The sequence below is a fragment of the Trichomycterus rosablanca genome, chromosome 14 (assembly GCF_030014385.1).
Source record: "Trichomycterus rosablanca isolate fTriRos1 chromosome 14, fTriRos1.hap1, whole genome shotgun sequence".
Classification (NCBI taxonomy): domain Eukaryota; kingdom Metazoa; phylum Chordata; class Actinopteri; order Siluriformes; family Trichomycteridae; genus Trichomycterus; species Trichomycterus rosablanca.
Genome location: NC_086001.1, coordinates 16024771 through 16047584, shown reverse-complemented (window position 1 = coordinate 16047584; position 22814 = coordinate 16024771). Strand labels below are relative to the sequence as shown.

Here is a 22814-nt window from a genome sequence, read left to right as displayed (position 1 = left end):
TAGTAAAATTGCACTGCATGTTCAACCAAATGTTCTAAATAACCTAACCAATTCCATTTTACATACTTTTATACATTGTAATATTGATTAAATTGTAATTTTATACCAGTACTGACAAAAGATATGAAAAAGCTGAAAGGCTTTCCATTCACAACACATGCAAATAAAGTATAGCACATTTGGACAAAATGTGTGCAAAAGTAGTGTTTTACAAATTCAGGTTGGTTTTACATACATGTGTACATGATCTTAAATATTATAATAGGTAGGGCACTCATGCTACCGGCAGGCTGGGCGCCTACATGAACAACGATTGGATGTTCTTTAAGGGCAGCGTGCTGGAGGGGACTCCTCATAACTGATGCAATTACGACCTCTGCTGGCTGATTAATGGCGGCTGCACAGAGACAGGGGATAATGAGGCTTAGGGTGTGGCTCTCCGTACACAAAGCTGATCCACATATGAACTCGCTTCGTGCAGGTGAAAAGATGCAGTTGGCTACTGCATACATGTTGAAGAGGGTATGTGTTAGTCACGGCTTTCCTCAGTCAGAGTGGAGGTTAACATCAGTAGAGAGAAAGTGTAATGCAATCGGGTGATTGGATACGACTAGTTTGGGAGGAATGTTGGGGGGAAAATGTAAAATAAAATATTGTAATAGTTAACATTTGATTTTAAACAATGACATTATGAGCAAAGCATTTATGATGCTTTTAACTACTCATCACTGGGTCTTTCACAACCTGTATCAAATGTATCAGAGACATTGTGCATTTATTACCTTCAACAGTGACATTATCCACAGAAAGCTGCAGGTTCTTGCCTCTGCGCATTACTTTCACTGAATGCCATTCATTATCATTGACCTTTTGACCTGCATACAGTGTTTCAGGACCTTTACCTACAGGAGGAGAGAAAGATCAACCAATATGCACAGATACACACTTTACTTACTGTCAAAACATGATATGTTCATTTATACTGACACACCTTGCTTTGTAAAGAGGAAAGAACCTGTGTGCATTTAAACATAATGATGGAACTGATTTGAACATCTGTATTTAATCATTTCACTTATTCATTTGTTGTAGGCATTACATTAGGAATTAGTGGAAAACATCTTTTAATTAATTAGTTGTAAAACAATTCACAAAGTACTGATTTAGTACTGTTTGCTACTATTATTACTACTACTACTACTAATAATAATGTAACAATGAATGTTCTCTGTCTTTCTGGTCTACATCTACAGGAAAAATGTCCACTTACATCTATGTTTCATATACTGAAATCATAAAACTATTGATATATTATGATATATTATTGATATTGATATATTATATATATACAGTCGAGCCGGAAAGTCTGCACACTTTTTTTTTTTTTTTCTCAAAATGTAAAATATCATATGTACACAAGTGTACAAGTGTGCACACCCTTTAATATGACACCCAAAAGTGAGCTGAGGTGCATTTTGTTTTCACTGATACTGCTTGAGATGTTTCTACAATTTAATTGGAGTCCACCTGTGGTAAATTCAAGTGATTGGACATTATTGGGGATTGCCAGCACCTGCCTGTATAAGGTCCCACAATAGATAGTGCATATCAGAGCAAACGCCAAGCCAAGGGGTCAAAGGAATTATCTGCAGACCTTAGAAACAGGATTGTGTCGAGGCACAGATCTGGAGAAGGGTACAGAAAAATTGCTGCAGCTTTACAGGTCCCAAAGAGCACAGTGGCCACCATCATTCGTGAATGGAAGAAGTTTGGAACCACCAAAAATCTTCCTAGACCTGGCCGCCCGGCCAAACAGAGCGATTGGGGAAGACAGGCCTTGGCCAGGGAAGTGAGCAGGAACACGAGGTTCACTCTGACAGAGCTCCAGCATATCTTTGTGGAGATGAGAGAACCTATCAGAAGATCAACCATCCAGGCAGTACTCCACAAATCATGGAGTGGTAGAGTGGCCAGACGAAGCCACTCCTTAGTAAAAGGCACATGACAGCCCGCTTGGAGTTTGCCAAAAGGCACCTAGAGGACTCTCAAACCATGAGAAACAAGGTGAAACATGATGAAACCAAAGCCTGAATACCAAGCGTCACGTCTGGAGGAAACCAGGCACTGCTCATCACCTGGCTAATGCCATCCCTACAGTAAAGCATGGTGGTGGCAGCATCATGATGTGGGGATGTTTTTCAGCAGCAGGACTGGGGCGACTAGTCCTGATAGAGGGAAAGATGAATGCAGCTAAGTACACCAAGATCCTTGAAGAAAACCTGCTTCAGAGCGCTCTGAACCTTAGACTGGGCGAAGGTTTACCTTCTAACATGACAACGACCCGAAGCACACAGCCAAGAGAACAAAGGAGTGGCTTCAGAGAAAGTCTGTGAATGTCCTTGAGTGGTCCAGTCAGAGCCCAGACCTGAATATATATTGAAATAAAAAAAAAAATTAAAAAAAAAATATATATATATATATATATACAGTGTATCACAAAAGTGAGTACACCCCTCACATTTCTGCAAATATTTCATTATATCTTTTCATGGGACAACACTATAGACATGAAACTTGGATATAACTTAGAGTAGTCAGTGTACAGCTTGTATAGCAGTGTAAATTTACTGTCTTCTGAAAATAACTCAACAAACAGCCATTAATGTCTAAATAGCTGGCAACATAAGGGAGTACACCCCACAGTGAACATGTCCAAATTGTGCCCAAATGTGTCGTTGTCCCTCCCTGGTGTCATGTGTCAAGGTCCCAGGTGTAAATGGGGAGCAGGGCTGTTAAATTTGGTGTTTTGGGTACAATTCTCTCATACTGGCCACTGGATATTCAACATGGCACCTCATGGCAAATAACTCTCTGAGGATGTGAGAAATAGAATTGTTGCTCTCCACAAAGATGGCCTGGGCTATAAGAAGATTGCTAACACCCTGAAACTGAGCTACAGCATGGTGGCCAAGGTCATACAGCGGTTTTCCAGGACAGGTTCCACTCGGAACAGGCTTCGCCAGGGTCGACCAAAGAAGTTGAGTCCACGTGTTCGGCGTCATATCCAGAGGTTGGCTTTAAAAAATAGACACATGAGTGCTGCCAGCATTGCTGCAGAGGTTGAAGACGTGGGAGGTCAGCCTGTCAGTGCTCAGACCATACGCCGCACACTGCATCAACTCGGTCTGCATGGTCGTCATCCCAGAAGGAAGCTGAAGCACAAGAAAGCCCGCAAACAGTTTGCTGAAGACAAGCAGTCCAAGAACATGGATTACTGGAATGCCCTGTGGTCTGACGAGACCAAGATAAACTTGTTTGGCTCAGATGGTGTCCAGCATGTGTGGCGGCGCCCTGGTGAGAAGTACCAAGACAACTGTATCTTGCCTACAGTCAAGCATGGTGGTGGTAGCATCATGGTCTTGGGCTGCATGAGTGTTGCTGGCACTGGGGAGCTGCGGTTCATTGAGGGAAACATGAATTCCAACATGTACTGTGACATTCTGAAACAGAGCATGATCCCCTCCCTTCGAAAACTGGGCCTCATGGCAGTTTTCCAACAGGATAACGACCCCAAACACAACCTCCAAGATGACAACTGCCTTGCTGAGGAAGCTGAAGGTAAAGGTGATGGACTAAACCCAATTGAGCACCTGTGGCGCATCCTCAAGTGGAAGGTGGAGGAGTTCAAGGTGTCCAACATCCACCAGCTCCGTGATGTCATCATGGAGGAGTGGAAGAGGATTCCAGTAGCAACCTGTGCAGCTCTGGTGAATTCCATGCCCAGGAGGGTTAAGGCAGTGCTGGATAATAATGGTGGTCACACAAAATATTGACACTTTGGGCACAATTTGGACATGTTTACTGTGGGGTGTACTCACTTATGTTGCCAGCCATTTAGACATTAATGGCTGTGTGTTGAGTTATTTTCAGAAGACAGTAAATCTACACTGCTATACAAGTTGTACACTGACTACTCTAAGTTATATCCAAGTTTTATTTCTATAGTGTTGTCCCATGAAAAGATATAATAAAATATTTGCAGAAATGTGAGGGGTGTACTCACTTTTGTGATACACTGTATATATATATTCACAGGGGTGGCCAGACTGAGACCATTGCTCACACAGGGGTGGCACAGAAACTGATACCTTTTTTATGTGGTCACTCACTCATTTACCTATACAGGCAGTGAGTGCCATGTAGAATTACATCACGAAGATCCGCATTGTTATGTTTTGTACTTAACCACGAAATACAAATGACACTAGTTATATGGAGAACGTGTTGTCTTTATTGCTTAATCCACAACTTGGAGCATCACACTTAAACATAACACGCCGTTACCCACTGGTCACCTGATACACATATCAGCTCAGTGACGTACAGTGGTAACGTGATACGCAGATCACGTAAATGATATATATCACACACATGATAATAATAAGTTTTTTTCTCTCTTAATTTTCCCTGACAAGTGAAAAACCAAAATATAGCAACCTTAACATTATGAGGAAGAATTTCAAAGATATTCCTTTGCAATACTTTATCATTTCAAGAATATGATACAGACTGACCAACACTATTAAGCCAAATCAGCATTGAAAATTGACTTTACTTTTAATAGCCTTCTACAATGCTGGTGCTTCTTAAAACTGAATATTTTCTTTTAAACAGAAGTATTATTTAAATGCTATTAAATTGTTTTCCAACAAAATCCGCCCAATTTGGCGGATAACCGCCCAATCTGGCAACAGTGTAACGCGTTATTATTATCGCGTTAACTTCGACAGCCCTAATAAAAACGTATTCTGATATCCAGTTAGCAGCGTAGGGTTTATATAGCAGCAGGTAGAATAAGGTGAGAATAAGGTGCAAAAACAATGCAATATTGTGCAAAGATGCAAGTAATATAGTCACTAGTATGAGTCGTCAGAACCCAGGGAACAAGACTGTTGACTGTGAATGAGTTTTTGTGTATGTTAGTGTATGTACACCGATCAGCCATAACAATAAAACCACCTCCTTTTAAAAAAAAAATGTGATTAATCGCGATTAACTATATGAAATTCTGAGATTAATCGCGATAAAAAATTTTAATCGTTTGACAGCCCTAATATACTGTATATATATACAGTATATATATATACATATATATATATATATATATATATATATATATATATATATATATATATATATATATATATATATATACAATATATTGGGGCTGTCAAACGATTAAAAATTAAATATACAGTGTATCACAAAAGTGAGTACACCCCTCACATTTCTGCAAATATTTTATTATATCTTTTCATGGGACAACACTATAGAAATAAAACTTGGATATAACTTAGAGTAGTCAGTGTACAACTTGTATAGCAGTGTAGATTTACTGTCTTCTGAAAATAACTCAACACACAGCCATTAATGTCTAAATGGCTGGCAACATAAGTGAGTACACCCCACAGTGAACATGTCCAAATTGTGCCCAAAGTGTCAATATTTTGTGTGACCACCATTATTATCCAGCACTGCCTTAACCCTCCTGGGCATGGAATTCACCAGAGCTGCACAGGTTGCTACTGGAATCCTCTTCCACTCCTCCATGATGACATCACGGAGCTGGTGGATGTTAGACACCTTGAACTCCTCCACCTTCCACTTGAGGATGCGCCACAGGTGCTCAATTGGGTTTAGTCCATCACCTTTACCTTCAGCTTCCTCAGCAAGGCAGTTGTCATCTTGAAGGTTGTGTTTGGGGTCGTTATTCTGTTGGAAAACTGCCATGAGGCCCAGTTTTCGAAGGGATGGGATCATGCTCTGTTTCAGAATGTCACAGTACATGTTGGAATTCATGTTTCCCTCAATGAACTGCAGCTCCCCAGTGCCAGCAACACTCATGCAGCCCAAGACCATGATGCTACCACCACCATGCTTGACTGTAGGCAAGATACAGTTGTCTTGGTACTTCTCACCAGGGCGCCGCCACACATGCTGGACACCATCTGAGCCAAACAAGTTTATCTTGGTCTCGTCAGACCACAGGGCATTCCAGTAATCCATGTTCTTGGACTGCTTGTCTTCAGCAAACTGTTTGCGGGCTTTCTTGTGCGTCAGCTTCCTTCTGGGATGACGACCATGCAGACCGAGTTGATGCAGTGTGTGGCGTATGGTCTGAGCACTGACAGGCTGACCTCCCACATCTTCAACCTCTGCAGCAATGCTGGCAGCACTCATGTGTCTATTTTTTAAAGCCAACCTCTGGATATGACGCCGAACACGTGGACTCAACTTCTTTGGTCGACCCTGGCAAAGCCTGTTCCGAGTGGAACCTGTCCTGGAAAACCGCTGTATGACCTTGGCCACCATGCTGTAGCTCAGTTTCAGGGTGTTAGCAATCTTCTTATAGCCTAGGCCATCTTTGTGAAGAGCAACAATTCTATTTCTCACATCCTCAGAGAGTTCTTTGCCATGAGGTGCCATGTTGAATATCCAGTGGCCAGTTTGAGAGAATTGTACCCAAAACACCAAATTTAACAGCCCTGCTCCCCATTTACACCTGGGACCTTGACACATGACACCAGGGAGGGACAACGACACATTTGGGCACAATTTGGACATGTTCACTGTGGGGTGTACTCACTTATGTTGCCAGCAATTTAGACATTAATGGCTGTGTGTTAAGTTATTTTCAGAAGACAGTAAATCTACACTGCTATACAAGCTGTACACTGACTACTCTAAGTTATATCCAAGTTTCATGTCTATAGTGTTGTCCCATGAAAAGATATAATGAAATATTTGCAGAAATGTGAGGGGTGTACTCACTTTTGTGATACACTGTATATATTGCTGTTTTTCTTTGTTCTTTGTTCCTTTTTATCTATCAAAAAAAAAAAGTATTTTCAAATAGTACAATCTTACTTAAATAAATAAATAAACCCTGTTACTGGTATACTGCTATTTTGTGCTTACGTAAGCATTGTACATTTATACACTGCCTCCAAGAACTCAACATATACTCTGACTCAACATTACATTATACCAACTTAATTATGGGCTGGGTGGTGTGCCATAATAGTAAGCCTTAACATAAGGACTTGCCCTCCACTTGCCCTGATTTTCTTAATCAGAGCAGAACATAATGTCTTGGTAAGCACATAAAGTAATGCATAATTAAGAAGGTATAATTTTGTCCAGATTTAATTTGCTATGTTTGAATGGCTTTTAGTTACTTTGATTTGTTTTATGCATGAATGCATAGCCTATTACTGCATTATTCATTTAGTAAAATTAATTAAAAGCATTAAAGTTTAACTAGTTTAAATTCATTTCTTGATGATGAACAACAAATGTGGGTTATGAGTCAAGTACAGCTGAGAACCACTGCAGTGAAGTGTAAAGAGCAGAACTGAGGAGGAGGATTTTGCTCTTAGGTGTTTCTGACATTCACAGTATGAATCACTCAAAGCATTATACATCTTAGCTGTAGTAGAAGATAGAATATGTAAAGGCAATAACTCACTGTACAATAGGCTTTAAAAACATTTAGGATCTGTTTGTTTACACATTTCCATGCACAAAGTTATGGGCCAAACCCTAAATTACTTAATATTTGCTTAATATTATGTTTCCTATTAATGCTAGAAGATGCTTTCTGCACTTGTTAGTCTGATATAAAATATATAGAAATATAATAAGTGACCAGTTCTAATTTTATCAAATCATACCTTAAAAATCAACATTTAAATCTTTAATACCGATGAATACTATTCAATTTGTGTTGGAATGTGATGGGTTAAAAAAAGGTTGTAAAAATAACAGTGTGCTGTAAGGTGGTCTGTTTATAGATTTATAGTTGGCCAAACAATAGGAATTTATTAAAAACAATTTTAAATTGACCAACAATATCGTCCCTATAAATGGGTGGGCTTTGTTATCACCAGATTTATGACTAATTCAGCCCATTGTCATAGCTGTCATATTTGTCTAGAGAGCTGTGTGGGCCTAACTGATATGTGTTTATCATTCAGCCCAAAAGTTCGGCCCAAAAGTTCGGCCCAAAAGTTAAGTTGTGTGCACAGTAACATTTAAATTTTTTATTTTAATATTTGTTTCTTTATATTCCTAATCTAACAGCACACAGATATAAATTCTCATTTTGAAGAACACAAGCTAAGTTAAACTTTTCTTTGTATTTCGGTGCATTGATTTACTGCTCGTCGTTTTGCAATGACAACAAAGCATTTTCAAATACTGTTTGTTTGTTTCTTTTTTTTGGCTCATTAATTTGAAGCAAAATGGCCAGTATAAAAATGATAGTGGTTTGTTAGATATAAAAAATGTTAAATAAAGAGACATTGAGGATAAAGTTATACTTTTATATCAGTTTCACAAAGAAACTAAAGAGGAAATACTTGAGGCAGAGGACTGGGTTTCGAGGTTTAAGTTTTCATGGTTCACTACTGGGTTACTTTGAAATCTCTATACTTTAAAAGACTTTCTAATTTTTAGCTAAAAAAACCCACATTACTATATATTTCACGTGTACATTGTGCTTAAGCTGCTAACATACGTATACACAAATGATACAAAAAAAAATTTAATAAATAAAAAAATAGATCTTATTTGCAAATATTGAGTATTGTCTGCTTTTTTTCTTCTTATGTGTGTATAAACTGACAGATAAAAAAGCAAAATGTCTTCTCTTGTCGAGATCATTTTTACACACCACTGAGAAATGGTGCTTACTAAGTTTATAAAGCAGCAGGCATTGAAGCTGGAAAATCCTCATCGGTTTAAGCCTTCCCACATTCAAGTTGTGGAGAATGACAATCTGATTTTCTATAAACTTGATCATGGGCTACAATTTATCAGCTACTGCGCTCACCTAGAGAAAGTGGCTCACCAATGGCTCCTGTTACCCGCAGACTTAAATAAGTGCTAAACTATTAATTAAGTGTGCCTAGGTTTGCCGCTTTATAAGAATATGCAGCGATAATGTGTCATAATATCTGGCAGGAGGTGCCAAATTAGTATATTAGAGGGGTGCTCGTACTTTCATGGCTTGAGATGTACTATTTTTAGTCTACAGGTCATTGCAATGTACTTTTTAAAAAGGTTGGCCTCATCAATTTTCAAAAAAGCTTTCAGTTGCCTATATTGCGCTTCGGTTGCCTATATTGATATTCAGCATTACAGGGCAAGTCACTGAAAAATCCCACTAACCTTATTCTGATGATTCATACTGAATGGTGTCAGCCAGGTTTATGTAGTCTGGACAGTAGCTGCTGATGCCAATTCTCAAGCAGCTTCCAAGTGTTCATTAGTAAGGGTGGACCAATATTTAGACTTTATTATTTTTAGCTTCTTCCACGTATGATCGAAACAGCTGTCTTTGCAGTGTTCTTGCCCGAATCAAACTGTTTTTGGTTTCTTTGTGCTTGGTTGCGCACTTATCATCACAAACAGTGTAGGTTACAAAAGGAAAAATGCAAAAATGGTGCAAACTGGCCACTGATGAATGAAAACGTTCTAGATTTCTAGAACGTTCTAGAATAGCGGTGCTTTTGGCGGGCTAATGCTTAATTATGGTAACAAACTGCAAATTAAAGAAACAGTGGTCACATTGACCTGTTTGAATGAGGTGCGGTCAACCAGCGTGCACTGTGCAATCGACTGGTCGATCGCGATTGACGTATTGGGCACCCCTGGTATATTACATTGAATTCATGAGAAAGTAAGAAACATTGCTCATTATGTAGACCATTAATGAAATGTGAGCTCTAACAAACAACCGTAAATATCACTGACGGTAATAAAACTATTACCTGACATTGACAAGCATACATTTTATGTGCTGACTCATTTTAAAATACATTTTAAATCTATAAAAGTCAGAATTTAAATGATTGATGACTGCTTTTCCCGCTGATCAGATTGACTTTTAATGGCTTATCAGTGATCTGTAACATCAAGGTTCTCCAGTACTGATAACATTAAGCCAAACTAAACAATAAACGGAATGCAAGTTTAAGCTACAAAATAAATTCTTTTTGAGATTTAAAATCTTATTTATTGGAGATAAAATAAAGCACTTGAGAAGTACACAGCATTTTATTTTTATTAATGCTGAAGTGGCACTAAAACAAACAAAAGCCCCCCCCGAGCCTGTCAGCAGGTCTTCAGCAACACCAGTCCTTTCTCCATGTTAATATAAACTATAAAGACTGCAGTACAAAGCCGAGAGAGAGGAGTTAATCTAACTAGGTCACTGTAAAGCACCACTTCACAGCACAATGTCACCCTGAATATCCCACAGATCTCAGTGTGACATTGGTTGTGCTACAGAAACTTGACAGGGCATGCTGGGTAATTGGCTGGGCTTAAAAAACTATGGTGCTTTAGGCCATTAGCACAATAGTAGGATTCAAAGCAAATAAAGTTCCAGCATAAAAAAGCTTTTGTAGCATGAACAGGAACACAGCGAGTTTTTGCATGTAACATTGATGATCATACAAAGTGAATTCTGGTTATTATGACATTTTAAGTGTTGTGGATCAAAGTTGACAGCCAATATACCCACATCAAGAGTAGAACATTCTTATTAAACACATTTTGCAGCTTTAAAATCAGTTATTTGCTTAATTTTAATTTAATTATTACTATTTTTTGTCATTTGGTTAAGCTTTCTCCACATGTAGCATTAATAAATAAAAACATAAATAAGTGTTAAATTATTATTTAAGTGAACCTAAACAATAATAAAATAAAATTATTATTATTAAAATTAAATATATTATTATTATTATTTAATGCTTTTCAATTTTTAATTTTATTATTATTATTTAATGCTTTTTCATTTTTTATTTTATTATTATTATTATTTAATGCTTTTTCATTTTTTATGTTATTATTATTATTATTTAATGCTTTTTCATTTTTTATTTTATTATTGTTATTATTTAATGCTTTTTCATTTTTTTTTATTATTTAATGCTTTTTCATTTTTTATTTTATTATTATTAGTAGTATTATTTATTTATTTATTTATTTTATTGCCACGTTCAAGTGCCTCACATTTACTGGTTAACTTGCACTACGAGGTGGTCCTAGTGTAACTGAGCGTCTTTAGAGTTTGCTGAGTTTATGAATAGAGAAATAAACTGTACATAAACAAAGTACCAGAAGCAGAATAATTTACTGGCTTGATCTTTTGAGGCGCAGCACAGAGACGATCATGTGTGTAGAGAAGCACACTTTTACACTGATTATGGAATCCCCCAAGGGACAAAATTCACTCAATATATAAACACATACATCAAACATTGTCAGCATAGTACAGCACAGAAAATTCTGTTACACTAGCAGTCCTACAGCAATTAAATTAGATGTTTTATTTGTTATATATATTTATTTGTTATTATATTTGTTATATATATATATATATATATATATATATATATACAGGGGTTGGACAAAATAACTGAAACACCTGTCATTTTAGTGTGGGAGGTTTCATGGCTAAATTGGACCAGTCTGGTGGCCAATCTTCATTAATTGCACATTGCACCAGTAAGAGCAGAGTGTGAAGGTTCAATTAGCAGGGTAAGAGCACAGTTTTGCTCAAAATATTGCAATGCACACAACATTATGGGTGACATACCAGAGTTCAAAAGAGGACAAATTGTTGGTGCACGTCTTGCTGGCGCATCTGTGACCAAGACAGCAAGTCTTTGTGATGTATCAAGAGCCACGGTATCCAGGGTAATGTCAGCATACCACCAAGAAGGACAAACCACATCCAACAGGATTAACTGTGGACGCAAGAGGAAGCTGTCTGAAAGGGATGTTCTGGTGCTAACCCGGATTGTATCCAAAAAACATAAAACCACGGCTGCCCAAATCACGGCAGAATTAAATGTGCACCTCAACTCTCCTGTTTCCACCAGAACTGTCCGTCGGGAGCTCCACAGGGTCAATATACATGGCCGGGGCTGCTATAGCCAAACCTTTGGTCACTCGTGCCAATGCCAAACGTCGGTTTCAATGGTGCAAGGAGCGCAAATCTTGGGCTGTGGACAATGTGAAACATGTATTGTTCTCTGATGAGTCCACCTTTACTGTTTTCCCCACATCCGGGAGAGTTACGGTGTGGAGAAGCCCCAAAGAAGCGTACCACCCAGACTGTTGCATGCCCAGAGTGAAGCATGGGGGTGGATCAGTGATGGTTTGGGCTGCCATATCATGGCATTCCCTTGGCCCAATACTTGTGCTAGATGGGCGCGTCACTGCCAAGGACTACCGAACCATTCTGGAGGACCATGTGCATCCAGTGGCGGTGCCGTGTATCAGGATGACAATGCACCAATACACACAGCAAGACTGGTGAAAGATTGGTTTGATGAACATGAAAGTGAAGTTGAACATCTCCCATGGCCTGCACAGTCACCAGGTCTAAATATTATTGAGCCACTTTGGGGTGTTTTGGAGAAGCGAGTCAGGAAACGTTTTCCTCCACCAGCATCACGTAGTGACCTGGCCACTATCCTGCAAGAAGAATGGCTTAAAATCCCTCTGACCACTGTGCAGGACTTGTATATGTCATTTCCAAGACGAATTGACGCTGTATTGGCCGCAAAAGGAGGCCCTACACCATACTAATAAATTATTGTGGTCCAAAACCAGGTGTTTCAGTTATTTTGTCCAACCCCTGTATATATATATGTATATATACAGTGTATCACAAAAGTGAGTACACCCCTCACATTTCTGCAAATATTGTATTATATCTTTTCATGGGACAACACTATAGAAATAAAACTTGGATATAACTTAGAGTAGTCAGTGTACAACTTGTATAGCAGTGTAGATTTACTGTCTTCTGAAAATAACTCAACACACAGCCATTAATGTCTAAATGGCTGGCAACATAAGTGAGTACACCCCACAGTGAACATGTCCAAATTGTGCCCAAAGTGTCAATATTTTGTGTGACCACCATTATTATCCAGCACTACCTTAACCCTCCTGGGCATGGAATTCACCAGAGCTGCACAGGTTGCTACTGGAATCCTCTTCCACTCCTCCATGATGACATCACGGAGCTGGTGGATGTTAGACACCTTGAACTCCTCCACCTTCCACTTGAGGATGCGCCACAGGTGCGTAATTGGGTTTAGTCCATCACCTTTACCTTCAGCTTCCTCAGCAAGGCAGTTGTCATCTTGGAGGTTGTGTTTGGGGTCGTTATCCTGTTGGAAAACAGTTTTCGAAGGGAGTGGATCATGCTCTGTTTCAGAATGTCACAGTACATGTTGGAATTCATGTTTCCCTCAATGAACTGCAGCTCCCCAGTGCCAGCAACACTCATGCAGCCCAAGACCATGATGCTACCACCACCATGCTTGACTGTAGGCAAGATACAGTTGTCTTGGTACTTCTCACCAGGGCGCCGCCACACATGCTGGACACCATCTGAGCCAAACAAGTTTATCTTGCTCTCGTCAGACCACAGGGCATTCCAGTAATCCATGTTCTTGGACTGCTTGTCTTCAGCAAACTGTTTGCGGGCTTTCTTATGCGTCAGCTTCCTTCTGGGATGATGACCATGCAGACCGAGTTGATGCAGTGTGCGGTGTATGGTCTGAGCACTGACAGGCTGACCTCCCACGTCTTTAACCTCTGCAGCAATGCTGGCAGCACTCATGTGTCTATTTTTTAAAGCCAACCTCTGGATATGATGCCGAACACGTGGACTCAACTTCTTTGGTCGACCCTGGCGAAGCCTGTTCCGAGTGGAACCTGTCCTGGAAAACCGCTGTATGACCTTGGCCACCATGCTGTAGCTCAGTTTCAGGGTGTTAGCAATCTTCTTATAGCCCAGGCCATCTTTGTGGAGAGCAACAATTCTATTTCTCACATCCTCAGAGAGTTCTTTGCCATGAGGTGCCATGTTGAATATCCAGTGGCCAGTATGAGAGAATTGTACCCAAAACACCAAATTTAACAGCCCTGCTCCCCATTTACACCTGGGACCTTGACACATGACACCAGGGAGGGACAACGATACATTTGGGCACAATTTGGACATGTTCACTGTGGGGTGTGCTCACTTATGTTGCCAGCTATTTAGACATAAATGGCTGTGTGTTGAGTTATTTTCAATAGACTATACAAGCTGTACACTGACTACTCTAAGTTATATCCAAGTTTCATGTCTATAGTGTTGTCCCATGAAAAGATATAATGAAATATTTGCAGAAATGTGAGGGGTGTACTCACTTTTGTGATACACTGTATATGCAGTGGTTTTTATATATATTTATATATATATATATATACTGTGTATCACAAAAGTGAGTACACCCCTCACATTTCTGCAGATATTTAAGTATATATTTTTATGGGACAACACTGACAAAATGACACTTTGACACAATGAAAAGTAGTCTGTGTGCAGCTTATATAACAGTGTAAATTTATTCTTCCCTCAAAATAAGTCAATATACAGCCATTAATGTCTAAACCACCGGCAACAAAAGTGAGTACGCCCCTTAGTGAAAGTTCCTGAAGTGTCAATATTTTGTGTGGCCACCATTATTTCCCAGAACTGCCTTAACTCTCCTGGGCATGGAGTTTACCAGAGCTTCACAGGTTGCCACTGGAATGCTTTTCCACTCCTCCATGACGACATCACGGAGCTGGCGGATATTCGAGACTTTGCGCTCCTCCACCTTCCGCTTGAGGATGCCCCAAAGATGTTCTATTGGGTTTAGGTCTGGAGACATGCTTGGCCAGTCCATCACCTTTACCCTCAGCCTCTTCAATAAAGCAGTGGTCGTCTTAGAGGTGTGTTTGGGGTCATTATCATGCTGGAACACTGCCCTGCGACTCAGTTTCCGGAGGGAGGGGATCATGCTCTGCTTCAGTATTTCACAGTACATATTGGAGTTCATGTGTCCCTCAATGAAATGTAACTCCCCAACACCTGCTGCACTCATGCAGCCCCAGACCATGGCATTCCCACCACCATGCTTGACTGTAGGCATGACACACTTATCTTTGTACTCCTCACCTGATTGCCGCCACACATGCTTGAGACCATCTGAACCAAAGAAATTAATCTTGGTCTCATCAGACCATAGGACATGGTTCCAGTAATCCATGTCCTTTGTTGACATGTCTTCAGCAAACTGTTTGCGGGCTTTCTTGTGTAGAGACTTCAGAAGAGGCTTCCTTCTGGGGTGACAGCCATGCAGACCAATTTGATGTAGTGTGCGGCGTATGGTCTGAGCACTGACAGGCTGACCCCCCACCTTTTCAATCTCTGCAGCAATGCTGACAGCACTCCTGCGCCTATCTTTCAAAGACAGCAGTTGGATGTGACGCTGAGCACGTGCACTCAGCTTCTTTGGACGACCAACGCGAGGCCTGTTCTGAGTGGACCCTGCTCTTTTAAAACGCTGGATGATTTTGGCCACTGTGCTGCAGCTCAGTTTCAGGGTGTTGGCAATCTTCTTGTAGCCTTGGCCATCTTCATGTAGCGCAACAATTCGTCTTTTAAGATCCTCAGAGAGTTCTTTGCCATGAGGTGCCATGTTGGAACTTTCAGTGACCAGTATGAGAGAGTGTGAGAGCTGTACTACTAAATTGAACACACCTGCTCCCTATGCACACCTGAGACCTAGTAACACTAACGAGTCACATGACATTTTGGAGGGAAAATGACAAGCAGTGCTCAATTTGGACATTTAGGGGTGTAGTCTCTTAGGGGTGTACTCACTTTTGGTGGTTTAGACATTAATGGCTGTATATTGAGTTATTTTGAGGGAAGAATAAATTTACACTGTTATATAAGCTGCACACAGACTACTTTTCATTGTGTCAAAGTGTCATTTTGTCAGTGTTGTCCCATGAAAAGATATACTTAAATATCTGCAGAAATGTGAGGGGTGTACTCACTTTTGTGATACACTGTATATATGTATATATATATATATATATATATATATATATATATATATATATATATATATATATATATACAGTGTATCACAAAAGTGAGTACACCCCTCACATTTCTGCAAATATTTTATTATATCTTTTCATGGGACAACACTATAGACATGAAACTTGGATATAACTTAGAGTAGTCAGTGTACAACTTGTATAGCAGTGTAGATTTATTGTCTTCTGAAAATAACTCAACACACAGCCATTAATGTCTAAATGCCTGGCAACATAAGTGAGTACACCCCACAGTGAACATGTCCAAATTGTGCCCAAAGTGTCAATATTTTGTGTGACCACCATTATTATCCAGCACTGCCTTAACCCTCCTGGGCATGGAATTCACCAGAGCTGCACAGGTTGCTACTGGAATCCTCTTCCACTCCTGCATGATGACATCACGGAGCTGGTGGATGTTAGACACCTTGAACTCCTCCACCTTCCACTTGAGGATGCGCCACAGGTGCTCAATTGGGTTTAGTCCATCACCTTTACCTTCAGCTTCCTCAGCAAGACAGTTGTCATCTTGGAGGTTGTGTTTGGGGTCGTTATCCTGTTGGAAAACTGCCATGAGGCCCAGTTTTCGAAGGGAGGGGATCATGCTCTGTTTCAGAATGTCACAGTACATGTTGGAATTCATGTTTCCCTCAATGAACTGCAGCTCCCCAGTGCCAGCAACACTCATGCAGCCCAAGACCATGATGCTACCACCACCATGCTTGACTGTAGGCAAGATACAGTTGTCCTGGTACTTCTCACCAGGGCGCCGCCACACATGCTGGACACCATCTGAGCCAAACAAGTTTATCTGGGTCTCGTCAGACCACAGGGCATTCCAGTAATCCATGTTCTTGGACTGCTTGTCTTCAGCAAACTGTTTGTGGGCTTTCTTGTGCGTCAGCTTCCTTCTGGGATGACGACCATGCAGACCGAGTTGATGCAGTGTGCGGCGTATGGTCTGAGCACTGACAGGCTGACCTCCCACGTCTTCAACCTCTGCAGCAATGCTGGCAGCACTCATGTGTCTATTTTTTAAAGCCAACCTCTGGATTTGACGCCGACCACGTGGACTCAACTTCTTTGGTCGACCCTGGCGAAGACTGTTCCGAGTGGAACCTGTCCTGGAAAACCGCTGTATGACCTTGGCCACCATGCTGTAGCTCAGTTTCAGGGTGTTAGCAATCTTCTTATAGCCCAGGCCATCTTTGTGGAGAGCAACAATTCTATTTCTCACATCCTCAGAGAGTTCTTTGCCATGAGGTGCCATGTTGAATATCCAGTGGCCAGTATGAGAGAATTGTACCCAAAACACCAAATTTAACAGCCCTGCTCCCCATTTACACCTGGGACCTTGACACATGACACCAGGGAGGGACAACGACACATTTGGGCACAATTTGGACATGTTCACTGTGGGGTGTACTCACTTATGTTGCCAGCTATTTAGACATTAATGGCTGTGTGTTGAGTTATTTTCAGAAGACAGTAAATCTACACTGCTATACAAGCTGTACACTGACTACTCTAAGTTATATCCAAGTTTCATGTCTATAGTGTTGTCCCATAAAAAGATATAATGAAATATTTGCAGAAATGTGAGGGGTATACTCACTTTTGTGATACACTGTATATATATAAGAACAGGGTGAAGGCAGGCTAAAAAGTGTGTAGAGAAATAGATGGACTACAGTCAGTAATTGTACAACTACAAAGTATTCCTATATGGTAAGTGGAGCTGATAAAATAGACAGTGAGTGTAGAAACCAGGAGATGGTTTTAATGTTATGGCTGATTGGTGTGTATATATATATATATATATATATATGTGTATATATATATATATATATATATATATATATATATATATATATATATATATATATATATATATATATTATATATATATATATATATATATTGGTTTTATTTTAGTATTATTATTTATTTTGTTATATATCATTTATTTCTATTTTTATTTATTTATTTTCTTTTTATTATTAATATGTATTTATTTATTATTTACATTTTTTGCATAATTTTTTTTTTACTTTTCTCTCTGGTGCTACATCAGTTTTTTGTTAGGTAATAGCTCTGCTCCACAAGCGGACTCTAATTGTCCATTCAGGTCAGGTCTTTAAATCTAGCATCCTTTTTCTTCTAAGGCTGTTAAATGCTATAGCCCTGTGCTGTTTGATGACCACAGTCTGATTTATGGTATTTATAATTGCTTTCCTGGTAGCACAGGATATGCTGAAGGTCTGGATATAAAAATTCACTGCATGTTGATGGGATCTTATTAAGCTGCAGAGATTTTGCTGCTATAAAGTTCAGACTGCAGTCATTAAGGTGTTGGTAATTAGCTGACATGCTGAATTAGAAGCTTATTAACGGAGGCGAACTCTGCAGTTTTAGGAATGCAGTGGTTTCCTAAACCCTAAGCAATCAGTCCGATGTAAACTATTCATGCTTAATTGATTGCTAAAACAATAAGCAATGGTATTGATTTTGTCCTTTGGGGAGAAACTTCTAAAGCAATATAATTTTAATTATTTTTATGTACTTTCTCCTCTATTTGCATCAATATTTTAATGTATTCGAATGGAAAACAAGTTGAGGAAATGTTGCACATACAGTAAAACAATAAAGTGTTAGTGACCCAATGATGCAGTTTTAATGTCTATATTTGACATCTAAACAATCTTGTGCATGTGTATAATTATATCTTATATTTAATATATTAGTTAGGTGGAAGGGATCTACAAACCCAAAACTGACTATCTGCAAATTGCCAAATAAGTAATGATCATGCAGTAAAGATTATATAAATAAAGATTTTCATGCAGTTTTGGATGTGTTGTGTCAAATCAAATAGATTCATTTAGGACAGCAATTTGAGCTTTCAAGCATAATTTACGGGCAAGAAAGAGGCGCTCAGGTGGCGCAGCACACTAAAGCTTACAAACTAACAAACTTACAAACTAGTCTTGCACTTGTGAGCTCAAATCTCAGCTCTACACGGTTGGATTGCCGGAGGGGATTCATCATAACTGCTACAATCACGACCTCTGCTGGCTGACTGATGTTACCTTCACAGAGACGAGGGATTATGGAAATTGATGCATGACACTCAGTATGTGATACCAAGCCTCATATAGACCTGCACATGTGTCAGATGTGGCGTGTGTTAGTTACGGCTCTCCTCGGTCAGCAGCAGTAGAGTTTGTTTTTGTTTGTTTTATTAGGATTTTAACATCACGTTTTACACTTTTGGTTACATTCATGCAGCCCGGAGTGGGCCCCTTTTTCAGCCCGGGAGTTTCATGCCCAGACCCGGCCCACTTTTTCCATGGAGGAGCAATTTGAATAAATGAAACAGCAGCTAGCTCTTACAATGCCTTTTTATTGGGTATAAGTTCAGGTATACAGTGGGGGAAATAAGTATTTGATCCCCTGCTGATTTTGTAAGTTTACCCCCTTACAAAGACTTGAACAGTCTATAATTTTTATAGAAGGTTTATTTTAACAGAGAGAGACAGAATATCAACAAGAAATCCAGAAAAAAAACATTAAATAAAAGTTATAAATTAATTTGTATTTAATTAAGGGAAATAAGTATTTGATCCCCTACCAACCAGCAAGAATTCTGACCCCCACAGACCGGTTATGTGCCCATGAGGCACACAAATTAGTTCTGTCCCTGTATAAAATACTCCCGTCACAGAATCAGTTTCTTCCATTCAAATCTCTCAACCACCATGGGCAAGACCAAAGAGCTATCAAAGGACGTCAGGGACAAGATTGTAGACCTGCACAAGGCTGGAATGAGCTACAAGACCATCAGCAAGAAGCTTGGTGAGAAAGAGACCACTGTTGGTGCGATAATTCGAAAATGGAAGAAATACAAGATCATAGTCCATCACCCTCACTCTGGAGTTCCATGCAAGATCTCACCTGGTGGGGTAAGAATGATTCTGAGAAAGGTGAGGTCAGTCCAGAATTACACGGGAGGAGCTTGTCAATGATCTCAAGGGAGCTGGGAGCAGAGAAATGCTGGATATGTCCCAAAGAACACCATCCCCACCAGGCATTTCTTTGCCTCCAAACACGGCGAGTGAAGTTGATGCCAAAGAGCTCAATTTTGGTCTCATCCGACCATATCACATTCTCCCAAGCTTTCTCTGAATCACTCAGGTGTTCATTGGCAAACTTCAGATGGGCCTGTACATGAGCCTTCTTGAGCAAAGGGACTTTGCAGGCACTGCAGGATCTCAATCCATTACGGCGAAGTGTGTTACTAATGGTTTTCTTGGTGACTGTGCTCCCAGCTCCCTTGAGATCATTGACAAGCTCCTCCCGTGTAATTCTGGACTGACCTCACCTTTCTCAGAATCTTTCTTACCCCACCAGTTGAGATCTTGCATGGAGCTCCAGAGTGAGGGTAATTGACTGTGATCTTGTATTTCTTCCATTTTCAAATTATCGCACCAACAGTGGTCTCTTTCTCACCAAGCTTCTTGCTGATGGTCTTGTAGCCCATTCCAGCCTTGTGCAGGTCTACAATCTTGTCCCTGACGTCCTTTGATAGCTCTTTGGTCTTGCCCATGGTGGTCGAGAGATTTGAACGGAAGAAACTGATTCTGTGACAGGAGTCTTTTATACAGGGACAGGACTAATTTGTGTGCCTCATGGGCACATAACCGATCTGTGGTGGTCAGAATTCTTGCTGGTTTGTAGGGGATCAAATACTTATTTCCCTTAATTAAATACAAATTAATTTATAACTTTTATTTAATGTTTTTTTTCTGGATTTCTTGTTGATATTCTGTCTCTCTCTGTTAAAATAAACCTTCCATAAAAATTATAGACTGTTCAAGTCTTTGTAAGGGGGTAAACTTACAAAATCAGCAGGGGATCAAATACTTATTTCCCCCACTGTATGTTGGAAAGTTAACAGAAAACACTTCACTTAAACATGTTTAATTCAAATTTAAATCAGATAAAGATTTAAAAGGTAAAAAAAAATGTAATAAAGATGAAAACGTATTTACATTTGCACAGGAGCAATAAGTTGAAATAAAAATAATTTGAAATTAAAATTGCATTTGTCTTCCCAACAGAGAGGTGCTCTATTGTTAGGTTTACACTAAACTCTTAAGTAGCTTCACTACACACATACAGTGTATCACAAAAGTGAGTACACCCCTCACATTTCTGCAGATATTTAAGTATATCTTTTAATGGGACAACACTGACAAAATGACACTTTGACACAATGAAAAGTAGTCTGTGTGCAGCTTATATAACAGTGTAAATTTATTCTTCCCTCAAAATAACTCAATATACAGCCATTAATGTCTAAACCACCGGCAACAAAAGTGAGTACACCCCTAAGAGACTACACCCCTAAATGTCCAAATTGAGCACTGCTTGTCATTTTCCCTCCAAAATGTCATGTGATTTGTTAGTGTTACTAGGTCTCAGGTGTGCATAGGGAGCAGGTGTGTTCAATTTAGTAGTACAGCTCTCACACTCTCTCATACTGGTCACTGAAAGTTCCAACATGGCACCTCATGGCAAAGAACTCTCTGAGGATCTTAAAAGACGAATTGTTGCGCTACATGAAGATGGCCAAGGCTACAAGAAGATTGCCAACACCCTGAAACTGAGCTGCAGCACAGTGGCCAAGATCATCCAGCGTTTTAAAAGAGCAGGGTCCACTCAGAACAGACACTCAGTTGGTCGTCCAAAGAAGCTGAGTGCACGTGCTCAGTGTCACATCCAACTGCTGTCTTTGAAAGATAGGCGCAGGAGTGCTGTCAGCATTGCTGCAGAGATTGAAAAGGTGGGGGGTCAGCCTGTCAGTGCTCAGACCATACGCCGCACACTACATCAAATTGGTCTGCATGGCTGTCACCCCAGAAGGAAGCCTCTTCTGAAGTCTCTACACAAGAAAGCCCGCAAACAGTTTGCTGAAGACATGTCAACAAAGGACATGGATTACTGGAACCATGTCCTATGGTCTGATGAGACCAAGATTCATTTGTTTGGTTCAGATGGTCTCAAGCATGTGTGGCGGCAATCAGGTGAGGAGTACAAAGATAAGTGTGTCATGCCTACAGTCAAGCATGGTGGTGGGAATGCCATGGTCTGGGGCTGCATGAGTGCAGCAGGTGTTGGGGAGTTACATTTCATTGAGGGACACATGAACTCCAATATGTACTGTGAAATACTGAAGCAGAGCATGATCCCCTCCCTCCGGAAACTGGGTCGCAGGGCAGTGTTCCAGCATGATAATGACCCCAAACACACCTCTAAGACGACCACTGCTTTATTGAAGAGGCTGAGGGTAAAGGTGATGGACTGGCCAAGCATGTCTCCAGACCTAAACCCAATAGAACATCTTTGGGGCATCCTCAAGCGGAAGGTGGAGGAGCGCAAAGTCTCGAATATCCACCAGCTCCGTGATGTCGTCATGGAGGAGTGGAAAAGCATTCCAGTGGCAACCTGTGAAGCTCTGGTAAACTCCATGCCCAGGAGAGTTAAGGCAGTTCTGGGAAATAATGGTGGCCACACAAAATATTGACACTTCAGGAACTTTCACTAAGGGGTGTACTCACTTTTGTTGCCGGTGGTTTAGACATTAATGGCTGTATATTGAGTTATTTTGAGGGAAGAATAAATTTACACTGTTATATAAGCTGCACACAGACTACTTTTCATTTCAAAGTGTCATTTTGTCAGTGTTGTCCCATGAAAAGATATACTTAAATATCTGCAGAAATGTGAGGGGTGTACTCACT

At 40.0% G+C, this 22814-nt stretch overlaps 1 protein-coding gene across 2 annotated transcripts in view; it reads right to left on the bottom strand.

The window, feature by feature from the left end:
• The window catches only part of nrxn2b (neurexin 2b), an 810738-nt gene that overhangs the window by 306162 nt on the left and 481762 nt on the right, over window positions 1-22814 (bottom strand). For both annotated transcript variants that reach the window (XM_063008256.1, XM_063008257.1), the window contains one exon: window positions 783-902. In XM_063008256.1, coding sequence (XP_062864326.1) covers window positions 783-902 — 120 coding nt within the window. The remainder of the gene's footprint in view (window positions 1-782; window positions 903-22814) is intronic.